The sequence below is a fragment of the Anarhichas minor genome, unplaced genomic scaffold, assembly GCF_050575085.1.
Source record: "Anarhichas minor isolate MPS153535 unplaced genomic scaffold, ASM5057508v1 ptg000058l, whole genome shotgun sequence".
NCBI lineage: Eukaryota > Metazoa > Chordata > Actinopteri > Perciformes > Anarhichadidae > Anarhichas > Anarhichas minor.
The window spans coordinates 1,824,639-1,849,285 of NW_027466504.1; the positions used below are offsets into that span (position 1 = coordinate 1,824,639).

Below are 24,647 nucleotides of genomic sequence, written 5' to 3' on the forward strand. Positions count from 1 at the left end.
CTCCCATGAACCCTCCAACCGAGGTTAAATGGTAAATGGACTTGTACTTGTATGGCGCTTCTCTAGTTTTCCGACCACTCAATGCGCTCAAACACTTAATGTCATCATTCACCCATTCACACCCATTCATACACTGATGGCTGGGGCTACCATGCAAGGTGCCACCTGCCAATCAGGACTTTCTAATCATTCATACCCATTCATACACCGCAGGAACAGCCTGAGGGAGCTGCTTGGTTAAGAGTCTTGCCCAAGGATACATCAACATAGACTAGCAGAGCCGGGGATCGAACCGTGTCGTGTCGTTAATTCTGAAATCAAACTGAACAAACATACAAAGGGATTCTAGTTGTGTTTCCTCGCCCCCACCCCACTGTTGGTTAGGAACAAGATAGTACTACTTAAAGGAATAGCTCAGTGTAGTGTTGGTGTAGCAAGTTTGTGGTTGAGCGAGAGTGACAGTGGATCAGAGCAGATAGCTTTGAAATGAGCAGTTTGACCATGAATAAACACTGCAGCTCCTCAAGACCCAAGTCAAGTTCTTGTGTCTCTTGCTTCTCATATTTATCCCCCTACTGTGTCTCACATATAGCCCCTACCAGCCTGGGTCTGGTTAAGAGTAGTGAGTGAGAAGTCAGCAGTCAGGCAGGCACACCTATGCACGCACTCATTCCCACACGACTGATATCGTTATCTCCTGGCGGATATAAAAAGTCTCCTCCAATCACAAGCATGCATTCACCCACTGAAAATTTGCATTAATGGAGCTGGTCAATCAGGACCTGCTTAACCGAGTACGTGTGGACCCCACTACACCAGTACTGATCGGTGTAGGACCGACAGGGCCCCTTGGTAGAGGGCACTACCTGTACTTATAGAACTATATTACTGCTATATTGTAACCTTTTTTCTAACCATTGACCACCCATAGGTTTCTGAAGGTTTCTCCAACTGTCACCATCTTGTTAGTGACGACAAAGTCTAATCCAAAAATGGGCACGGTGTAGTATGGCTGGAGCTGAGGCAGCCCGAGTGAAGGCTGGTTGCTTAAACATGCCCACCTAGCTGGAAGCTACCAAGCTAACTAAGTTTGACAAGCTAATAAGAACCGTGGCGATATATTACTCTTTATTGCTAGCCGCCTAACGTTAACCGTGTGGTCTCGTTGATCTCGGCTGCCATTGCAATTTATTTGTCACATAAAATGCATTTGCCCTCTGAGGCAAATTTTTGATTTGTGATTTTGGGCTATACAAAATACATTGAACGTTAAGATATTTAATAATCAACATCAACAGCACATACACGAGGCGAGGTTCAGTTACTTGAATTATCTGAGGTAAATGGTAAATAGACTTGTACATAGCTTCTAGTCTTCTGACCACTCAGAGCATGATGACACTACATGTCATCATTCACCCGCATTCATATACTGATGGCAGAGGTTACCATGCTACCACCTGCCCATCAGGACTCTTAACTGACAGCCTGCAGGAGCAATTTGGGTTTAGTGTCTTGCCCAAGGACACATCAACAGCACGGAAATAATAATAATAATGCATTCTATTTGTAACGCACTTTTCATTTAAAAAATCTCAGAATTGCCACAGAGCCAGTTCATAGTAAAAAACATAGTTAAAACAAACTATAATAAAATAACTAGTAAGCATAAAAAAAAAAACAGTCAATGAACAGAAACACAAAAGAAATAACCTTCCTGAATAAAAAGGTTTTTAGGCCAGTTTTAAAAGAGACCAGTGTCTGTGTTGCCCTTAGGTGGTCAGGGAGACTGTTCCATAGGCGTGGAGCTGCCGAGCCAAAGGCCCGGTCGTCCATGGTGCGGAGCTTGGTGTTGGGAACCCGGAGGAGCGAGTTGTTTGATGATCTGAGGGTGCAGGTGGAGATTTGGGGAGTGATGAGTTCTTGTAGGTAGGGAGGTGCGTGTCCATTTATGCATTTATGCGTGAGTAGTAGGACTTTGGAGTCAATCTGGAATGAGACAGGGAGCCAGTGTAGTGAGTGCAGAATGGGTGTTATGTGCTCATACTTCCGGACTCTCATCAGGATCCTGGCAGCGCTGTTTTGAATGTATTGCAGCTTCTGGATGTTCTTGGCAGTGATCCCAGTGAAGAGTGAGTTACAGTAGTCCAGTCTTGAGGAGATAAAGGTGTGGACGAGCTTCTCTGCATCTGACAGGGTTAAAGTGGGGCGGAGTTTGGAGATATTTTTGAGATGATAAAACGAGGTTTTGCACAGGTGTTTTAAATGGTCATTAAAGGTCAGGTAAGGGTCAAACCTAACTCCCAGATTAGTGACTGGAGGAGAGGGGGATGACCTGACCGTCGAAGGTGAGATGAGTTATGGAGGATGAATGAACCTGGTGTGGAGTGCCAACAAGGAGGGCTTCGGTTTTGCTCCTGTTTAACTGGAGAAAGTTGTTGCTCATCCACGCCTTTATCTCCCCAAGACAGGCGGTGAGACATGACATTGGTAACCACCAATCGAAGGATGAGCCTGCTCTACCACTGAGCCACAGTAGCTGAGGTGACACCCAGCTGACAGCTAGCGGCTGTGACAGCACCCACATGTCTGTCAGCTCGGCTTAATTGTGCATAACTTAATGTAATTTTACTGGATGAGTTTTTTTTTTGTATTCACCCAACGTGCAGTTGAATAGCATGAATGATATATTAGCTATAGAAACCAAAACCATTTTTTGTACCGGGCATGTTTTGTTCTGCTATTAATTTGGGCATTTTAACATGGGGGTCTATAAGGGTTGGCTCGTTTTTGGTGCCAGCCTCAAGTGGCCATTTGATGAACTGCAGTGGCTCCGCGTTGGCTTCTTTTTTCAGCCCCGGAGGTTGCGGCTTGGTTCTAACTCTCAGAGGCTCCGCCCTCTACATTACATTACATTACAGTCATTTAGCAGACGCTTTTATCCAAAGCGACTTACAATTCAGAGTCTATCACATTTCTACACCGTAGGCACAGCTACGGGAGCAATTTTGGGGTTAAGTGTCTTGCTCAAGGACACATCGACATGCGACTAGCGGAGTCGGAGCCGGGGTTCGACCCGCCAACCCTCTGATTGAAAGACGGCCCTGCTGTCCACTTAGCCACAATCGCCTCTACTAGACTCTGTGGATACAGTGGGTGGAGCCCGATGAATGCAAGCCCTTTCTCAACATAACATCGAGCCAAACCACGGTGATTCTCACTGGCTAAAGGTTAGTTACAGCCCACCTAATTCTTTATAGCCAATGCGTTCAACATAACAGGCTTAAACGCTCAAACTTGGCAAAGCATCTTACTACCCTGAACTAAGACAGGATTTGGTCTGAGAGTAGCTTCATTGCTATTACCAAGAACTAGCAAGCAACTGGGGTGCACCGACACACACACTCTCGCCTTCAGAGAGGAGCACTCCAGAGGCTCAAAGGGATCCTTCACCAAGGCCTTGAGCACCAATGGCAGTTCCCACAGGCAAGCATCATTGGCGAGTGTGTCTTGTGACCTGCTGCAAGAACCGCCTCTTGAGAGGGTAACTCAAGACCGGTCTGTCATAAAAACCTTTGTGGCTGGAAGAAATTACTCTATCCAACAACACGTTTGATGTTCAAGAATTCCTCCCTGGTGAATGGGACCAGGGAAGGAGAGCAGAAAACTGAACAAATAAACAAAAACAGAGAAAGTGCTTATGTTCATCATGGGGAGGAACCGTCACCTTTCAGCTAGAAGTCAACTCGAGCCACAGTCTAATTCTGTCGATTACAGAATTTACCCTTCAACAGTTGGATACTGAGACATTAATATTGTTCAGCTGTCTTCCATCTGGCATGCTTTTAAGTGACTGAACATACTTTCAAAGAAATCAACACCAGTGAGGGATTGCATTTTGGCAATGCTGTAAGAGGTAATTGAAATGCATTTTTGTGCTTTTCTGCAATGAATAAAAAGTAACAAAGTAAGTATTACAAATATACCCCACACCCCTCCCTCTGTTGTTTGAAGCGTGGTCTTAATTTATCAGCCTCACAATGCCAGTGTCCCACTGATAAATGTCTACACTGAGGGATGAACAACAATCTCACTGTTGCAAATTTCAGCTCCAAAGTAACACTCGAAATCCTGACTTATGATCTTTCCTATATGTGATTAGGAACTCACTTCTTTTACATCCCTCATGTAACATTTGTTTGTAGGTGACAAGGATTAAAGGGCTTTTGCTCACTTCACATTTCCTTCAAACACAGGCCAGCTCACAGCCCTTCAGAAGAGTGGGAGATAAACAAGCTGAGAGATGAAGAAGAGGAGCCTCCCGTTAATATTCAGAGCATGAGGGAAAGCCACCATCTTAGCCAAAACCAGAGTCCAAATTGCTCCTAAGCCTCTCTTGAACGGAACACAGGAGGAGGAATTTTCTCGCAACACCAGACATGCCTCTAAAAACTATCTGATAGAAATCCACCACCCAAAAACTGTACAGATTAGTTTTTGTATACCACCAGATAGGAATTTCGCTCCTGGCAGCCGCACACATTGGTATATTGGCACTGCAGAAACATGAGCTGGATGGAATAAATATAAGAGGATTTTTTTTCATATCCTTAGTGTTGTAATATTTTAGAACAAAGAAAGGGGTCTGCAACCTTTTTGACCTTATCAGAACATGGGAAATGATTATATGGCATTTAGTAAAGGGATTACTTTGGGTAAAGTCTGGTATTTTTGCAATGAAGGTGTTTCACATATCAGGCATTAATTGCTTTTTCTTGTGATCACATAATAATTATATTATAAACTATCGTCACATGATTATTTAATCAAACTCTGCAGACATAAGCTGTTCAGATTTGTGGGTATGGACATTGTTGGGAAATCTCCACACAACAACTTTGTGAGAATGTGAGAAAAACATGACATTCACTCAGTTGCCAGTTATTGGGTACACTTTGCTAAAATGAATACAGTCCATTCAACACTCGTGCAATAACTCCTCCCCATCATTGGTATAAATAGTGTGGACAAAATAATAGAAACAACTGTCAGTAACCTTGAAACCAACCTACCCAAGATAGTTAGATTATATTATGTTACAAACTAGAGGTGTACAGAGACGTTATTATATGTATCTGTTCAATTAACTAAATTATCTGTCTCTGTGTTCACATAGAAGACCGGAAGTGGGCGTGGTTTGTTCAGGAAATTACGTTAAATGGAGCAACTGTTGTAAAGTAATATTCATTGGCAATACCATTTTTGAGCTTCAAATTCAGTATTGGCATATAGATATCCTCATACTGTACTTTTCATATCTCTCTCTCACTCTCTTATTTTTGCTTTAAAAAACAAACTAGTTTTATGAACTGTCTGAAGCCCACCACCCCTTTTTAACTGGGGGCCATTGAACAACCAGACACTGAATTTTCCGTGAAACTGAAACTTACATTTCAACGTTTTTGTTTCTGTTTTTCTGTGGTCAGTAGCAGCAACTTCACCAGATCAGGTAGGTTGGGCGCTTTATAGAGCAGATATGTAGCAGCAGTTTGCATGCATACAGACACTCCTTAGCCGCTGAGGCATTGCAGAATCACCTTTGCATGTCAGTCAGCAACGTTGCTGCATGACTTTCAGCTGGTCAGCACAAAGCAATGTAAAAATCTTGTGTATATGTGAATGTAAGTACCAGAAATAGATATAAATCCCTGACACTAAAATATCCAGACAGAAGTCTATGCAGAAGTGGCAGGCATTGTTTGCTCTCTGGCTTGCTCGCTGAGCTGTTCGTTTTTGCCCTGTATTCAAACTGCAGTCAGTTGTCATGCAATCTGAATGCTAATCTGCTTCATAGCACAACGCTTGTATTGCATGATAGATGCAGTGTGCAGAGCCGAAATGATAGACTGAATGCAATGCATACAGTACTCTGTTGACCGTGTCCATTTGGTACTATTGTCTGTGTCTTGTCATTGAAGGAGCTGGTAGTTCCTATGGTTAGTAATAGGCCAGTAGTTGAACCTATCCAGCCCCAGCTATCTCCAGGTGTATCCACTGTCAGGATCGAGGCAGCCTACCCAGGTGTCTGCTTCGCTACCCTCTAAACTTTGTGGTTGGCAGTTTAGGACATCTCAGACACAGCTTGTCAAGCTCATAGTACTTTGTCAAACTCTGCTTTCCTCAAGTTCAACAATAGTTATTTCACTTCCAGTTCTGTTGTAATATTGGAATGCTAACATTAGCACACGTATAATTTCTGCAAAGAACGGAGAAAAATGCATGCTAAGGTGTGCTAAAGTACAGCTAAGAATGACAAATGTTTAATCATTTCAAGCTACAATCATGTTTTCAGAACAGTGGCGCTTCTTTACTGATGGAGCTGCCAATTTTCTGGAGGTTTTGTGATGAGTTTGTCAAGCTGCACATGTTCCTTTCTAGTCCCCATTATTAGATAAAGTCAAATTGATATTTATATAATGATAGATTTATATAATTTATGGGATTGCATGCGTGTCTGCCATCCATCGCTAAACTGGTCCGACTGCCCCAAGGGAGATACATTTGACAATGCATGCAGCGAAGAGCAGAAGATGTGAATGCAGCTTCTTCACAGGCCAAAACTGTCACGTTCTCTCAGGTTCAGCTAAGACTCAATCGCAGAAACAGACACAGGAGACAAGGTGAAGTGGAAGACTAGGTATCTTTACTGGGGTCCAAGCCATCAAACACAGTAACTGAAAACAACTCCAACAGGGAGTGGGCAAAAATCCAAACTGAAAAAAAGGCAAAGTCACAAACCATGGAACGTAGAGAGACAACACGAGGGATAAACACTGGAGACACGATGAGCACACGGGGAGGAGCAAGGCCGGAACATGAAGCACACAGGGGGAAGAACAAAAACGATCTGACAACCAGAATAGGGAAAGCAGGGGAGTATATGTGTGGGGTGATGAGTAGGTTGCAGGCAGAGGAGTTGAATGAGTGCAGTGTGGGGTTGGCAGAGGAAAAAGCTAGGGGGAGGTGATTGAACACAGGTGAAGTGAATGAAAGCAATCAGGAGACAATCAGACACAGATACAGGAGGAAGCCGGGAAACACAGGGGGCAAAGCCTAAACCGTGACAAAAACTTAGTCAGGGCACCTAGAATTACTGAAAAGCACAGTAACAAACCCACAACAATCAATGTGAATGGCTGATTTATTTTCTTATTAGTGTGTAGTTTTATAATGATGTACAGTGACTACTATTGATTGGACATCTTATTAGGTTTACCTGCCTGCTACCAAACACAATCCCTGTTGGTCTCCAGAACAACATTTAGTTTCTGTAATTTATCAACTGTATGTTCATAATACCATTTTTTGTTGAACTTAAACAAGTGCTTTGGTAGGAGATTAAGATGTGAGAACTGATAAAATAACTGGACTAAATGTTTGTAGAACCATGCTGAAGTTGTGACATGGCAGGTTACCCTTCTTGAAGTATGTTCCTGGTCAGCAACAGTGCTAAGGTTTGCTGTGGGATTCAAATAAAGATCAGCTGTTATTAAAGGTCTATTTTGTGCAATAAACCCACTCTGTTAGTCCAGCACCATGGGCCGGCCTCTTTAACACAAACCAAGTTGAAACCTTGCATTTGTTATTGTTTATGCCAAATTCTAACTCTCAATTTACCATGTCTGACCAGAACCCAATTTGCCAGACCAAGTGATGCCTTTTTACTCTTTCACTGTTTTGGTGATAATCTGCCCACTGTAGCCTCGCATTGCTCCTGAAAGCGGCTCGTAGTGGTAATGAGGTCTTCTACTCAGAGGTTCAACAAGCGTTGCCCTTTTGCATAGCACTTTTGTACTGTTATACCTGTAGTCTCCCTGTGAAGGAATCGTCATTCTCCGTCATTCCTACAGATGCACAATATGGGCGACTGTGGCTCAGTGGAAGAGCAGGGTCGTCCTTCAATCAAAGAATCGGCAGTTAGATTCCCGGCTCCATGTTGATGTGTTCTTGGGCAAGACACTTAACCCCAAATTGCTCCCGTAGCTGTGCCTACGGTTGGCTACGGTTTGTGAATGTTGTATGAATGTTAAATAGTCCTGTTGGGCATGTGGTACCTTACATGGTAGCCCTTGCCATCAGTGTATGAATGGGTGAATGATGACATGTAGTGTTAAAGAGCTTTGAGTGGTGGGAAGACTAGAAAAGTGCTAAGTACAGTCCATTTGACCATTTATATAGTTTCAGCATTGACAATGAGATGTGCGCATGAGCAAAAGTCAAATTGTGGGACGTGCGATGTTGGCTAACGCTACGACTTTTTTGCTGCTTGATACAAAAGGAATATTATAACACAATATACTGTATATCAGTTTTTTTCAATATGGTGCAGCCCTACTTTGACCTATGCTGTAATCGGTGCATTTTCATTCACAAAACTGCTGCTGATTGAATGAATTGCATTTTCATGTGTGTGGAGAAAATAAGGTGTGCAAACATTATTGGGAATATTTGATGACTGTACAGAAGAAACTACATCCCTTTTGATGCAGATTATGCTTATAATTGTACAATATTATATTATTATTGAGACTGCACCTTGGTCTATGAATTAAAAAATATATAATATTAAAAAGCAAAACTTTAACATGCGTATTACTGTGTATTTTCTTCATTCATTAGAAGTTGTTGAGAGGAACTCTCCTCCTACACCAGTGGAGATCCTCCCATCTAATGCAGGCCAGGACATCGCTCCCACCCAGTCAGCAGGTAAGACATTATTTTCTCTGTCCTTTGTTTCGCCTCATCTGTTCTGGGATATTGTTGTCTGCCTTAAAAGTTCTATTTTAAGTTAGTGAACAGGTGAAGAACAGCTGACAAATACATGGCCATCCTAGCTAGTTGGCTTTCTAACTTGTTAATTAGCAAGCTAAGATGCTTGATTGCTAACTAAACAATAAGTTATTGAAGACCGTGAAGGGTAATTCTTTTGTAATTAATTGATTTCACTCCTCCCTTTTGTTGTTTTAATGTAGTGTGTGCATGCCTTTAGAGTCTCGCTAAGGCAGCACACAAGGATAGTTACACAGACTGCAAGGATCTACAGTGTTTTTTGATGCAGTATTTGGGCCAAAGTGCTTAACTCAAGAGGGAACATTACCAGTTGATCTTTAAGCAAGTCTTAATGAAAAGCTAGAACAATAAGGCATATACAGAAGCTTGCACGGTATCAGTTATTCATTTTGGGGATAGTCTTCATGTTTTGTTGTTGAGACATCAACTTAAATGAATGGAAACAAGGCAACTGGTTGGCTGTGTTAAAATGACAGTTAAAAAATAACAATACATGAAACTAAAGATTCTCATTCATTGAACTGAAGTTTGCTGAGCTTCTTCATGGCTCTTTATAGTATTTTGTGGGACCCATTACTAGTTCTAAAACTGCTGTTGTATTAATACTCTCCTCTTTCTTCTGGCCCAGAGGTAAATGAGTGCCAGATCAACCCTTATATTTGTGGCATGGGGATTTGTTACAACACAGCTGAGGGTTACACCTGCCACTGTGATGAGGGATACCGCCTGGATGACGCCCAAACCACCTGTATAGGTGAGGAATCCAGTCCAGTGCTCAAAGCCAGTCATTTTCCTTTTCATGTACATTCATTTTGTCATACATCTAAGGATAAACCCATGGACTATTGGGTTTATTACATTGGATTGAATGAACACCCATTTATTCATTTACATTTAAAGTTACTGTGAGGAACTTTTAACTGGTTATAAAACAGTCTCCAAATAATACGGATGCCGCTCTAACACTTACAGAAGTAAACAAGACCGTCACTGAGAAGATTTCTATAAAGTTATTCTTAATGCTTGTCATCAGTGCCAGTGAATTCCATACGAAATCAGACAAAATCATGCAGGTTCACCAAGAAACCTGATTACAGTCCCCCCCCCATGTATGAATGGCCCAAAAATAGTATATACTTTGTAACTGTTCCATTTTGTTGGACCTAGTAGCTCACATTGTGGTAATTCAAAGAGTCATTTCTTAATGTGTGCAACACAAAGTAAATGTTCCTAATTTTCATGACCTGCAATTTTAACTATATCAAATTTGGCACACAGCCTGGCTCTGTTTCTAGGGGCTATAATGAGCTTTCTTTCTGTTAGATTATTATCAAACCCCAGAGACTGTGAACATGACTCTGAGGTGTGGGGACCACAGTTACTTAAAAGACATGTCAATTTGTTGATGTTTTCATATGGGTGAAGTGAATCGGGCAGAGAAGGACAGTAGTGTGCATACTCTACGGCCCAAAACATGCTGAAGGAGTCCCAACTTCTTTGTGTATGCTCTCAGTGAGCAACTTTCATTAGAATGGCAGTGTGCCATTGTGGAAGGCAGTAGCCAGTTCACTCAAATTTGTTCAAGATTGTTATATCATCTTCTGGTGGGGGAACAGAGCAGATCTTGCCATCAACAAAACACTACCCTGGTTTATCTCTGTATGAAAAATTCTGTAATTTTGACACTTTCTTTAAATGTACATTTTATACAACAAAGTGACACATGTTGTTTGCTCTGGTTTGTGTGTCCAGATGTAGATGAGTGTTTGGAAAGCACATCTTTGTGCTTTGGCGGTCGCTGCGAGAACACAGAGGGCAGTTTTCTGTGTGTGTGTTCGCAGGGATTCCTTGTCAATGAGGAGCGAAACAGTTGTTTTGGTACGTACCCTCAACTCATGCTGCCAGAGCTCGTATCTTTCTCACACACATTCCTATTCATGCACAAACATACCTCAACACACATGCTGTATGTAACACGCACCCAACATTTGCAACAGAAACTGATGTAATTAGAACTTGGTTAAGTGTGCCCATCCATCTCGCCCATCTAACAATGTTTTTTATGAAAGTGAGATGCCTTTTGCTTTTTTCCACTTTGCCCATCACCTGGGAAATGAAAACACGTGTTAAATCATCCAGTGTAAGTGATATAACTGGCCTTCAATAGGTAATAATCGAGACAAAAGCCTATAGCCTTGCCAATAGTGTCCCTACTGCCTCCATTGTTCATTACACTCTACCAGGAAAACCGAAGATGGAGATCAGCTTTATGATCATTTTGCTATAGTCTGCGCTATATTAACCATGGGATCCTTAATCATTTTAATGAAATTGACAGTGAAAAAATGTATACATGAAGAAATTAAATTACATTTAAGAATTGTCCGATTCTGGCCCATCTGTGCTGTCAACCCTGAAACATACTGTCATCGTGGATGAGTGCGAAGCAACAGGGATAGGACCCAAATGCAGAAGATGCAGACAGACTGGTACCATTCAATGATATATACTACAGTGAAAGTATGTTTATTGGCAGGTGCAAGTAAGGAGGCAGTTACAGATAGAAGTAAAGGTAGGCAGACAGGCATGTTCAGGTATAGGTACAGGTACAGGGTCAGAATCATGGCACGGTTCAGGTTCTGGTGACTTGAAAGCAAAGCTACAAAGCACATGGCAAGGGGAACCAAAGAGATGGGTGGCCTAGGGACTCGACAGCAAAGGAGCAGGAAACCTCAGACAGCCGGCCTGGGAACTGGACAGGGCGGAGCAGGAGACCTCAGCTGGCAAGCCCAGCAGAGCCATTGGGCTGAGCAGGTTGGTAGGACGACAAGAAAGTGGGGCGCTGGGCGCAACTGGTGGTCAGGAGGCTGGAGTTCAGGAAAGGTGTAGTTCCTAGCAGGGTGCTGGGCAGGAGGCTGGCAACAGGAATGCAGAGCATCTAGGACAGGGGTCGCCAATAGGCGGACCGCGGTCCGGATCCGGACACAGACGCCGTTGTATCCGGACCCAGGACCTAAAACCGATAGATAATTGAGAATTATTAAATTTTGACGGAGCGCCTCTATTTTAACCGGCGCAGCTTTTTCAGCCTTTACGGTACTTGTTCAGCGGTGCAAATCACATCACGTGATGCAGTTCGGCCAATCAAATATGGGTATTCTGACAAGTTTCCTGAATGGAGTGAGATACACACACGGGAGAGACAAGGAGAGAGGACGAAGAGTAGGAGAATAATTACGTGAGTCAGAGAAGTTATTTCACATGACGAGAGAAAAGTGGTCAGAGACCAGAGTCTTTAACCAAGAATGAACAGACTCTTTCAGGTTAATTCTTCCCACGGACAGTTTAAAACCAGTGTGTCTCACATGTTCAGAGACCATGACGATTATTAAAAGCGGTAATGTGAAGAATCACTACGAGACAAAGCACAACTCTTTTGAGCAAACGTTCCCTCTCACATCTGAAATGAAGACAGAAAATAAACCTAAGAGCCCAATATGATTAGAATCCTAACGCATTCATTCACTGACCAACAGTGATGTTAACAGAGAGAATATAACTGAAACAAGTGTTAATAACCACAGATAAAGATCATGCACACTAATTTCTCTTTTTAGAAGATGAGAAAAATATAATATCGTAGCTTTTTTGATTGACATCACTTCACACCTGAATGAAGTGAATTTTAAACTGCAGGGCAAATCGGTGAAATTCATTTTTTCTAAAATGAATTACTTTATTTTAAGATGCACATTCTTCAAAAGCTTTCTGTTATATCAGTTATTCTTTAATCCAGCCCTTATTTTACTTGAAATGAGAAGAACATGTATTTATGTATTTCTATGTATTATTTATAATCCATCCAGTTCAATTTGAAAACTGAGAATAATAATTGTTAAAATATAATTGATGTGTACTTTCTTCATTTGATTTGACAGTTGTTGACTACACAGAGACGTTACTACTACTAGGCTACTTATATATATATATATATATATATATATATATATATATATATATATATATATATATATATATGGCACTAAATAGCGCAAGTTAGATATTATTGTAATGTTCCGGACCTTTGCCCGAGGAGATTTACTCAATCTGGACCTTTTGGAATTTTAATTGAATACCCCTGATCTAGGAGGTCCGGCTCGGTGTTGACGAAGACAGCAAACTGATGATTTAGGAGATCTGGCAGGCCGTCGTCAGGCACGGCCAACTGAGGTTCTAGATGATCTGGCAGGGTGTCGGTGTAGATGGTCGCCTAGGTTTCAAGCTGGATGTTGACAAGCACGTCCAGCTAGGGTTCTGTGGCACTGGTCAGCTAAGAAAGCCTTCCACCAGTATATTGCAAACTAAGAATCCTGCTTCCAGTATGTAGAGAAAGCAATACCCTCCTCCCTGCTTCTTCCCCCTTATTGGGATATAAATTTAAAGCACTCTGTCATTATGTGGTTTCCTGTCACTTCAATGCAGCTTTCCCTACGCACAAAAATAATACTGAATTAGGGCTGTGAGGGCAAACAGGCCAGATGGTTGTTTCCCCAGAGCTGCAAAAAAATCTCTTTAGCTGCTGAGGATGAACCTGTCTGCACTGGTTCTATTATTATATAGAGTTAAAGTGATTAACTCTGAATAGGTGAAAACCACCATTTTCTTCAATCTTGAGGTTTATCAGCTGTAATGCATCAGATAGCCGGAGATAAAAAAATAAATAAAAAAGATTATCCACAGCCATGCAGACATGCGTCCAAAGGAAGCTTAGACATACTGATTCGCATCATGTTCAAGGTGTGTTTATTGTTATTCTACAACACAGGTTGCACAAGGAAATGCAAGTTGTAGTCCCTTGCTACACAAGAAAATATATTAGAACAGAACTATTTTTATGATGGAGTATGGAGGATGACTTGAGGTGTCAAACTACATTAAACTGTGTCAACCCTACAAATATAGGAATGAAACACGCACACAAATGCAGGAAATATATCAATTTATGCAGAAAAAAAAGCAGTGGCATCAATTATTACAATATTTTAGAGCTCCCCCTATATCACTCGAATGAGACTTTTTGGGGTGCTCATGTCTCTTTCAGGGGAGCTAAACTCCCCATTGCTGCCTGGTACTACTAACCATACTGTACCTACTACTTTTAAAATGACAGCATTATTTAGATGGAGCAATTGACACGGGCAGTCTAGGCCGTTCAATTGTCACTCCGAGCACCAATGTGTACTTTGGTTTCGTTTTGACTGCTGTGAAAGTAGAGTACGTAGGTACGCAGCATTCTTTATTTCTTGACACAATTGCGTTATTATTGTATTATGTCTAGCTATCAAAACATAAATCTGTTGAGGGAACACATGCAGAATAAGATACTGTGAATCAAGCAATTGAACAAATATACCATTCCAAAGAACTCATAGTATGGGCCCACAATCTAGAGATCACAGGTGTGCCCATCTCTCCTCTTTCAGTAGTTTGCTGCTCCATATTCCATGTGACACAGTTAGCTGTCAGGTTTTGGCTGTTCACACACCGTGCAAGGCGAGGCAAGCCACAGTGGGGTGGCAGCGAGTGGTGGTGGTGAGAGGAAATACTTAGGCCATGCAACCTTTATAGAAAGTAATAACCCCACTCACAGATGTTTGCATGACACTGCCAAGCTCAGGGAAATGTCACATTTTACTGTGTGTGTGTGTGTGTGTGTGTGTGTGTGTGTGTGTGTGTGTGTGTGTGTGTGTGTGTGTGTGTGTGTGTGTGTGTGTGTGTGTGTGTGTGTGTGTGTGTGTGTGTGTGTGTGTGTGTGTGTGTGTGTGACAAATAAACTTAAAGTACTTCCAGATCATGCTCAAAATCAATGTCAAAATTCTGTTATGTACTATTTGGGCTTTATTTTTGTAGTTCTGGCCATCAGTTCTGTCAAATATGATAATATTGTATACCCACAAGTGTTACTGCTTGGATATCAGAACAAGGTGACATCACCAAAAATCTGTCCAAAAAGATGGTGTAGTGGCGTCTTGGTCGGAGGATATGCTGTGGCTTAGAAATCTCTGAAGCGCGTTAAACACCACCGATTTATAAATTCCTAAATCAATTATCATGGAGAGTAAGGCTAACATAACCGATAGAACTGATAGCCAGAGCTACGAAAATGAAACCCAACTTGTAATAAGCTGTTTAATTCCGCTAACCAATGATGACTTGTACTGGACTCTTTGGACACACCCACTTTAAGCCTCAATGATTTAGCTGTTGGTCAGAAACTGTGGTGGTCAGAATAACTCTATAAATATAAACTGCGTAATGACTGCAAATATCAAGTGCCATTAAAATAAGTTGTTACCTCATAAACATGTATTAGGTCTGGGCAGTGTTGCATGAATGACATTATGGCTTTACCATTCATAAAACATTTGCCTTATTTTAGCAAAGGGACTTTTTTATGCCTTTTTGGAGTGATTGGAATTTGGTTGTCAAAGGTCACTGTGACCTCACAAGACACGTTTTTTGCCATAACTCAAGAATTATTACGACAATTTCACACAAATGTCTAATAGGATCAAATTATGAAGGGATGACATTTTGGACAGACATGGATGTAAACTGAAACATGAATGGCTGGCAGAGGCATACAACCACTATGCGGTAAATTGTGTTCACACATGTCACACTGAAACTTGATCAAACTGTAAACATCACTTCCTGGCTTTATCAACCAAAGTTGAATTATTAAAGATCACTCAATACTGCCATTGGACTGTATATCAATATAATATTGACCAATTATGATATGCCACTCTCACCCTGTGTTTACCTAAAGTGTTCAGCCCTAGAGCACTGTCTAGCAGTCAGACTACAAATCACACCCCTCACTGCTTCCACAGTGTGTCTTAAGACATTGCAGTCAGTTGTAACACAAGCAGCTTGTTCGTTATTCTTCAAAAATGTTTTGAAATTAAGTTATATAAAATAACTTATTTATTAATTTACTGCATTTAGTACATTATTTATCTACTGTTTAGCAACTGAAATGCTGGGCAAAAATTGCTTGACCTTTTGCATTCTGCTTATGTGATGTCGTTGTTACATTGTTTGGGTTTTTTCAGATATAGATGAGTGCCAGGATCAGCGGGTCTGTACCAGAGGCCACTGCCAGAACACTGAAGGCTCCTTTATCTGTCAGTGTGGGCTAGGCTTCAGAGTGTCTCCAGCTGGAGACCATTGTGATGGTATGATATACAGTACTAGCACTACTGTACACACATTATCAGGACCATGCAATATTAGTAAGAATGACAAATTGTAATTATTGAGAAATTTTCAAAAAAAGAGTTACACCGTGCTTTGTAAAATCAGGCTTTCACACCTGTAGTTGGTGTGTTACCATTGTTGAAATATGATCTTGAATAAATATAGGCTACAGGTTCTACCCATCAATACATTTCCATAATTTGGTGCTACCAGTAACTATTTAAGATTCAATTTGTAATTGCACTTTCTGATTTTGTTAGTAATGACAACCATCCCTTAAAGAATTTCATTCTCTAAATATCTGTTTCAAGAATCTTTTCAAAATGCTTATAAGACTGATGTGTGTTTATTCCAGATGTGGATGAGTGTTTAGAAGAATCCAGGCCCTGTGAGGCTGTCGGGGAGTGTGTTAACAACATGGGCTCCTACACCTGTACCTGCCCCCAGGGATACCGACAGATCAACGGCACCAGCTGCAGAGGTGAGTGCCGGAGCAGGGATATATCTTCTGGCCACCAGTTTCTGATCCCGGATTTAGATGTTACACACACACCTCTAAGTGGATTTCTGTCTCTCTCCTCCCAGATGTTGATGAATGTATGGATGAACCAGAGCTTTGTTCGCCCCACGGAGAGTGTCTCAACACAGAGGGGTCCTATCTCTGTGTGTGTGAGAGTGGATTCACTGCCAGCCTTGACACGCCCTCCTGTGATGGTAAGATGCACTACAAAGAAGAGAAACACACACGGACATACACACACACACATGTGATGGGGTTTCATTCATTAGAACTTGCTTTTGAAACTTATATTAATGTGATGCAGTTTTTAACAAACAGGAGGTAATTGTGCATTTGTTGGGGACTATTTTCAATGGTGTATTCATCCACATTTGGTGTTCTATTATATGTGGCAGCAGGATGGTGTATGAGGGATTGAGTTCAAATAAACTGCAGTGTGTGTGTTCATGGTGATGAAGGAACATGCCACCCACTTCAATAGTGAGGCTCATTGATGTGTTTTAGCCATGCTTCTGGCATGGCTCTATGGATTGCAATGTCAGACAAGTATTGGATGGAATACCATGTTACAGGCATTCATGGTGTCCAGAGGATGAATCCTACTGACTTTAGTGATCCCCTTACTAATCCTCTAGTGTCACCATGAGGTTGACTTTTAAAGTTTTGAGTGAAATGTCTAAACAACTGTTAGATAGATTTAATTGCACACATTCATGGTCTCCACAGGATGAATCATAATGCCTTTAGCGATAGTCTGACTTTTTTTGCACTCCCATCATCAGGTCAAAATTTCTATTTGTTAGATATTTAATTTGTGAGCCAATAGATGTAAAAAAAAAAAAGACAGACATCAGCCTTAGCTGCAGTTTGTGTTTAGTGCTAAATGTTACCATGCTAACACCATAAACAAAGATGGTGAACATGATAAACATGAACTTGCTAAACATCAGTCATCGTGAGCATGTTTGTATGCTGTGTTATAATTAAGCTCAAAGCACTGTACAGTACAGGCCCACAGAGCTGCTATAGCATGGCTGAACCCTTAGCATTTGGACAACAATGACAATACTTAAGATAATAATCAGTAGAATACATTCACTTTTGGTTTTGGTCTTTTCAAGGGGTTTGTCATCATAAGAAAAATGTATAAAATTGACAGTCTCAACCCTTCAAAACTTTGTTGGTTTAGAAGTCTGAGAGTAACCACTCACTTGCTTGTTACATACCAGCCTTCTTTGAAATTCAGTCGAGTCCTCACCCAGGATGATGTCAGTGTAAAGCTGGCAGTATGCTTCCCCTGAATGCTTGTTCTCTCTATGAATGCTGGCTTTTCACTTCGCCTTCCAGTGTGTTGGACAGCTATAGACCTTTCTGACATCGTCAGACAACATGTCATAAGACAAGTTGAGACATTGAATTCAGCATTGTAACATTCAAATGACTCTGTATGGTTTGTCCCTTTTGACTTGTAGTATAGTATGAATATATTGGTTGTAGGAGGACTTCCCTACTACCTTATTGTTATTACCTAGAGTCATACTGCGAAGTTAAATATGAGAGTCATTTATATGTTCTCTGCACAAAGAGGGCTCAATTGCCTGATTTATCTCAGCTTGAAGGACTGAGCTGGTGCTGTGATAAATGTTTCAACATGATCCTTTATTAAACACACCAGTACTTTTACATTGTATTATAGATACGTGCTGCTTCAATATCAACACTGAAGAAAATGTTTGCAAATGAAAAGCAGTATTCAAGTATTCATTTACATAGCTTTCCTTGTTCAAAATGTACACCCACATAGTAGAAGGTTCATTCTATTCTTTTCTAACCTTTGTCATTATCTGCATCCTTGTGTTCATCCCTCCATTGCTTCCCTCAATATCACACTTTGTCACCGCCTCTTAAACAAGAGAGAAATATCTGAAAAAAGTCTTCGAGTTCTTTCACATTCATGCCGCCCCTATTTTCTCCAACATGGCAGAAGTCTTGGCCCCTGTGCCAGAGCTGTTTTAATGTCATTTCCTGCCAAAGAAAAAACAGAGAGAAAAGAAAAGAAATGAGAGGAAAAGAAACAGACGGGAGCCTTTGAGCTAGCTGTCTAGACAAGGAGGGGTATGTGTTGCTCTCTGCCTGATTTATGTGGGGGGAAGAGAGTGTGACTCCAGTGTGTGTGTGTGTGTGTGTGTGTGTGTGTGTGTTAATGAAATAGTTAGTTCATGTCTCATTTAAAACTTTTTACAGCAGCTGCTTCAATCCAGAAGCATTTTGTTTAATCCACTGCATTGAATTTTCACATTTCATGTCACTGCCCTGATTTGTCTGGAAAACACAGGAGACGTGTGTATTCCTGAGCGTGTGCGTGCGTGAGTCTCAATCTGCAAACATTAGCATTTATTTCTGAAGCAGATGTTCATACATCAAAGTTCAATTTAAGTGTCTTACAATGAAGACATCTAGAATAAAATAAGATGTTAGAGAGACAGATAATTGAGAGGCTGTTTTCCTTTCCTGTTCTAAAGGAAAGGATGGAACAAATTAAGAGGGAAACTAAAAATCAAATCAAGGAAAAAGCATTTGATATGTCTTGGCTTTGTTTGTTTGTTCTACAGATATTGATGAGTGTGGGCTCAATGAGACACTGTGTGGCCCTCGTGGCTTCTGTGAGAACAGACTGGGTTCCTTCCAATGCCTCTGTGAGCAGGGCTACCAGGAGTCCCAGGATGGCCAAGACTGTGTGGGTAAGTGTTGAACGTTTGGTATGAGGATATTAAGCTGGACCGATTGTAGTTTATTGTATTATATGGTATTTGCATGTGAATACAATCAGAACCCCACATAAACTTTGAATCGTATGCTTACAGTCAAGTTCTAGCTTAGTGTATTAGTTTGCAAACAAGCAGCAACATTCTACAGTACATCTCAGAAAATAAAACACTCATTTTCCAGCCTTGCATTTCTCACTACATTCATTCACTACTTGATTTGTCAAATACGATGTCTACATTTCCTGTCTATAACAAAGCCGTGTCCTTCTCTGATTTTTGGATGTTGGGATAACTTGCACTAATGAAGCAGCATGCTGGTACTGATACCTTAAAACCATTTCAGACATTTTGGTGAGGCTTTGACCACCAAAATGGTGGTGGGGCTTGCACTGCCATGAGGGTTGAGCTTAGATTAAGCGGGGACACTAAGCTCCTCTGCTGCTGCCTCACGGGATGGAGCTGGGGAGACTTTGGTGGGATCATTATGACCTGCAAGGAGAGGGTCACACAACAGACGTTGGTTAGACATTTTTTGGTAGCCTGGCTAGTTACCCTATTAAAAGGTTCACTCCAAGATGGCGGCGCATGCAGTTTACCTAAATTCCACCAGCATGTCCGCACCCCCACTGACAGCCTGTGCATTAAGTTGCCCTTGTGTGCAGGATTGTTTTCAGCTTGTGTCGTCCAAAAAATCTCCAATAACTCCAGAACGTTGCAAAAACCAAAAGTACACCAATCACTGGCCTTAAAATGATTTGTATTGTATAACATATTGAAAAATGCATCTCAAGCACGTTCTTTTTTTAAATTATTAATGATTTTTTAGAACACTTTATTTTACAATGAGATGGAATGTTTTGCAACTTTGTCTTTGAGAAATAGAGCCATGTTGTGTTACAAAAGATACATTGATATTCAAAAATTTCAATATTTTGCGATTGAATTGTTGAAATTGTATTCATCCACCACGTGATTAGACACTCTTTCTGATGAAAATGTAAACTTAATAAATATTAATAAAAAATATGAATAGAAATTCCTGTGCCAATTTCATGTCAACTTTTACAGAGGAGCAACAGAAAGCATCCTGACTGGAAACATTACAAACTGTCATGGGATGTGCACGGTCCAGGGGTCTCATTTATAAAACGCCTGCCAGTGAGCTATTTCCTTTTATGAATTCCTAAATCAACCTGTAAATGTGTCCAGCTGGTTCAGCCTCACATCCTACCCTCTACACGCCCACATTCAACCTTCAATTACGATTTTACTTGGTGATATATGCACAGTATTAGAAGATAATTGCTCTGTTCTGCATTTCTTTAACGCTAATTGACATTATCTTACAGCTCGTGATAATTTCATCAGCTGACCACGAGTGTCGGTAGTTTTGGTCTCTCCTCTGTGCTCCGAGTTGCAGACAGCGCTGATAAAATATTAAGCAAAATTTGATTGGAGGTTTTAGTTGGTTTATACCATACCATTCAAATATAAGCAGTGCAAAAATAATCCAAAATAAATATGATTACGTTAGAAACAAATCAATTAGCGAATCCCTCAAAAATGCATTACATTGAACCTGTGCTGAATATTAATGCAAACCTAACTTCTAGTTAATTAGATTTCAAAAAACAAATTTAAAGATCAGTTCAATACATAAGTTACTTTTCAATTTTTCTATGGCAGCTCAATTATATCACAATTCTTGCTCCAATTAACATGTGGGATGGCTTAACCAAAGACTTCCACCAATACTGTTTAGAATGCCTGGCTGGAGAAATGTTAGAAATTCAAAAGGAGACACATTGTTACTGTCGTAAAAACATAACAAACATGGGATTAGCCCAGTAGCGACTACCCCCTTCAGTCACATGACCCTTGACGTGCAAGTTATAGCAGTATCAAATCACTCTTGGTGGGGCTTGGATAGCCATTGGGCTGGGGCTAGTACCACATTGCCAAAGATTGCTACATCACTGCATTTGGGTGGGTGATGACTCGGCATCTAAATCATCTTCTCATATATTTTGGTGAGATTTTAATCTCTGGGGACTGCCGACGATACTTATTCTTACACTTCAACAAACACCATGAACTCCTCTCAGCTTCACTTCAACCGATACCTTAAGTTCACTAGCTGCTTGCACTGAAAGTGACACTTCAGTTTCATGTAACAGTTCCACATAGACTGAAACTTCAACTTCTTCTAGCAATTCTTTCTTAACTGCACTTCAATTTCTTTCAGTATTTACGTTTCAGCTACCTCTTTAATGTTTTGCAGTACTTTAACTTCAAGATGAACCAAATGTTTCAGTGTCAACATTTAAAGAAAGTGAAACTGTTTCAAACATTTTAACAGCAATTCCTGTACAGAAGTGGACAAATACATTTTGATCATACAGTCTGGACTTTTCTAATCCAAAAAATACATCTCAAACAAAGGCCTTCTCCTTCATTGAGGTAAATGAAGGACTCACATTATTGGAGAAATTATCGTATTCTGCTTTGACTTTAGGCCTTAGTTGTTCAGATAATGTTCAGATTGTCTCAGATAATCTTTGAAAGCAACATTGCCAATTATTGCAGACATACATGGAACTAATGATGAAAATCAGCGGTTTTCCTCAAGTTTGGTTTGTAATGAGTCTGAGCTAATGGGTGCTGGTGGTTTCCATGTACTAACTGGGCCTCTTTAGCTCCCATCTAGTCCATTTTCCTCCAACAGGAAGGACTGTCAGAACAGACTTTCCCCTGCTGAACCCTGATGGATCACTTCCCTCACACGCATTCTGCCAGTGACCAACTACACCAAAACGTGCAGACACATAAATGCAGAACTACCAGCACACTCTTATTCACATACCTCAATACAGTATCTCCTTTATACAAACTTACACACACTTCCCATCTATCCTTTGGCAGTGCTGCTGGGTCCCACCCAAGTTCAGTCCAGCCAGCTGCCTCTTGTTCACTGCCAAACCATCGTTGAAAACCAAGAGCGGTGGTGTACCACTAACCATTCAGAATGTGTGCTGTCTTTCTGTCTTCCTTCCCCTCCATCTATTCCTCTTATCAGCCAAGGCTTTTATGGTTTCCTCCCCCCGTGTTCCTTTTTTTTCACTGCTTCATTCTCTCTACTCCCTATATCTTGTCTTCTCCTCCTGTGATTTCCCTTTCTTTCCTCTCTCCCCATCTCTCTTCTTTCATCTTTTTCAATTCCCTCAAGATGGCTTAGTAACAATATTGACAGTTTGATATCTTTCTTATTTGGTTTAGCAACTGTTAACTGCAGCATCTCTTGCAAATGTATCTCTCTGAAACATTGAGCAACAATCAAGCTACTTTGTCTGAACATTTAGGAAAATGGTCTGATCCTTTCACACTTAGTCCCATCCCTCAGCCAAGATGGTGAGAGCGTATTGCAAAATATTGTATGCATACCAGTGTATTAAGTTCCAGCAACGTTAGCTTACTCTCCTTGGAATAAGATAGCAGCATTGCCACTTGGTTGGCTCCATTCTGAAGGGCCATTGGAAAAATGATAATTGGATTGGAAGGCAACTTGGTGTGACTAAATGCAGCTTAACAAACAGTTAAGCAATTCATTGTTAGAAAACAGATCTCTTCTCTTTGTCCCTCTCTACTATTTCCAAGATGGAACACATGTGTGATATTTTTTCCCCCTTTGTGTTATACTTTGTCTTTAAATTTGGCGAAAGTGACAGTGACCTCACAGGGGTGGTTTGAAAAGCTCTTAATTAACCATGTAAATCTGTGACCATTTAGCTCTGGTGTTGAGCTAAACTTCATCTCAAGACATCAGGCCAGAATTCCCCTTGGTCAGGTTTTGAATTATTAAGCTTTTTGCAATTTCTTTTTAATGGGATCTCTTTTATACATATTTAGCCGGTGCCAGTGTTGCCAACTTGGCGACTTTCTCGCTAAATCTGGCGACTTTCCAAACCCTCTTGGCGACTTTTTTTGTCAAAAGCTACTAGCGACAAATCTAGCGACTTTTTCTGGTGTTGTTGGAGACTTTTCTGGTGTTTTGACTCTGACGTGTTTGATATGAGCTCATTAGTGCAGTTGATAAACACACAGAGACACTGACACACACACACATGACTTGGATATATTCAGTCACTTCAGTCACATGATGATTCTGTCTCCTCTCCCACCCAGTCCCACCCTTTCAAAATAAAAGCCCCGCAGAGGGAATTCTAACTGGAATGCTTGTGATGAAGCCTGTCATTTAATAACCTCTGTGTATGTGTGTCAAACATTATGATTGTCTTCTCTCCCCCTCTCTCACCCACCCAGTCCCACCCTTTCAAAATAAAAGCCCCATGGAGTAACTGTATCTTAACATGCTCAGAATGAGGTTCATGTTAAGAAATGTTAAGTTCAAGTCTTTCCATCACAAATACAGAAATGTAATTTCCCACGGTATACATCTCAAATATCTGATTGCAAAGCAATACTGGGGCTCAATGCATCCAGTACAGTTGTGCTGCTTTCTCTGCAGTTTACTCTGAGCGACATAAAAGGTTTTGAATTAAAGTCTTCTCCCACCTTTGTGCCATGCACTACATTGGGCATGAAAATACCAGACATGCAAACAGAATTTAAAGATAAGAAAATACCCAAATGTCTGCGCAATTTGTCGTGTTGTCACAAAAACAAAGACAACATTTTGATGTCCAACTGGCGCAACTTAACAGGCCATTGAGACCACATTTAAAAGGAATTTGTCATACAAGTACAACAAGTACCAACGTATTACACAATGGAAACTGCTCGGCCAAACATAATGCATCACTCTTTTGCACACTCTTGATTGTTAAGAGGCTAATAACCAATAACCAAACTAATTCAAAATAACATTTACCAATGTGTTCTTATGTTCCTTCTCCACAGATGTGAATGAGTGTGAATTGCTGAGCAGTGTGTGTGGAGAGGCCCAGTGTGTCAACGTTGATGGTTCCTTCCTCTGCATGTGTCCCAGCGGCCAGGACTATAACGTCATGATCGCCAAGTGTGAGCCAGTTCCCACAGGTGACCCACCATCGGCTTTTGTACAAATTACATGTAACAAGGAATCTGAATACATCAGGGTGTACCTGGTTTTACTACACACAAAAAATATAATCTCTCCATACAAATCAGGAAATTAAGGTACACAAACTTCATATAGTAGTGTTGCATAAATGCATGAAATTATACCAAAATATGTAACAACTTATACC

General features: G+C 40.9%; 1 protein-coding gene across 4 annotated transcripts in view; it reads left to right on the plus strand.

The window, feature by feature from the left end:
* Nucleotides 1-24,647, plus strand: part of ltbp1 (latent transforming growth factor beta binding protein 1) — a 109,479-nt gene that overhangs the window by 73,346 nt on the left and 11,486 nt on the right. For 3 of the 4 annotated variants that reach the window (XM_076076684.1, XM_076076686.1, XM_076076687.1), the window contains 8 exons: nt 8,680-8,766; nt 9,479-9,604; nt 10,603-10,728; nt 15,969-16,091; nt 16,469-16,594; nt 16,699-16,827; nt 19,246-19,374; nt 24,319-24,456. In XM_076076684.1, coding sequence (XP_075932799.1) covers nt 8,680-8,766; nt 9,479-9,604; nt 10,603-10,728; nt 15,969-16,091; nt 16,469-16,594; nt 16,699-16,827; nt 19,246-19,374; nt 24,319-24,456 — 984 coding nt within the window. The remainder of the gene's footprint in view (nt 1-8,679; nt 8,767-9,478; nt 9,605-10,602; nt 10,729-15,968; nt 16,092-16,468; nt 16,595-16,698; nt 16,828-19,245; nt 19,375-24,318; nt 24,457-24,647) is intronic. The other variant, XM_076076685.1, reaches the window with a different exon arrangement.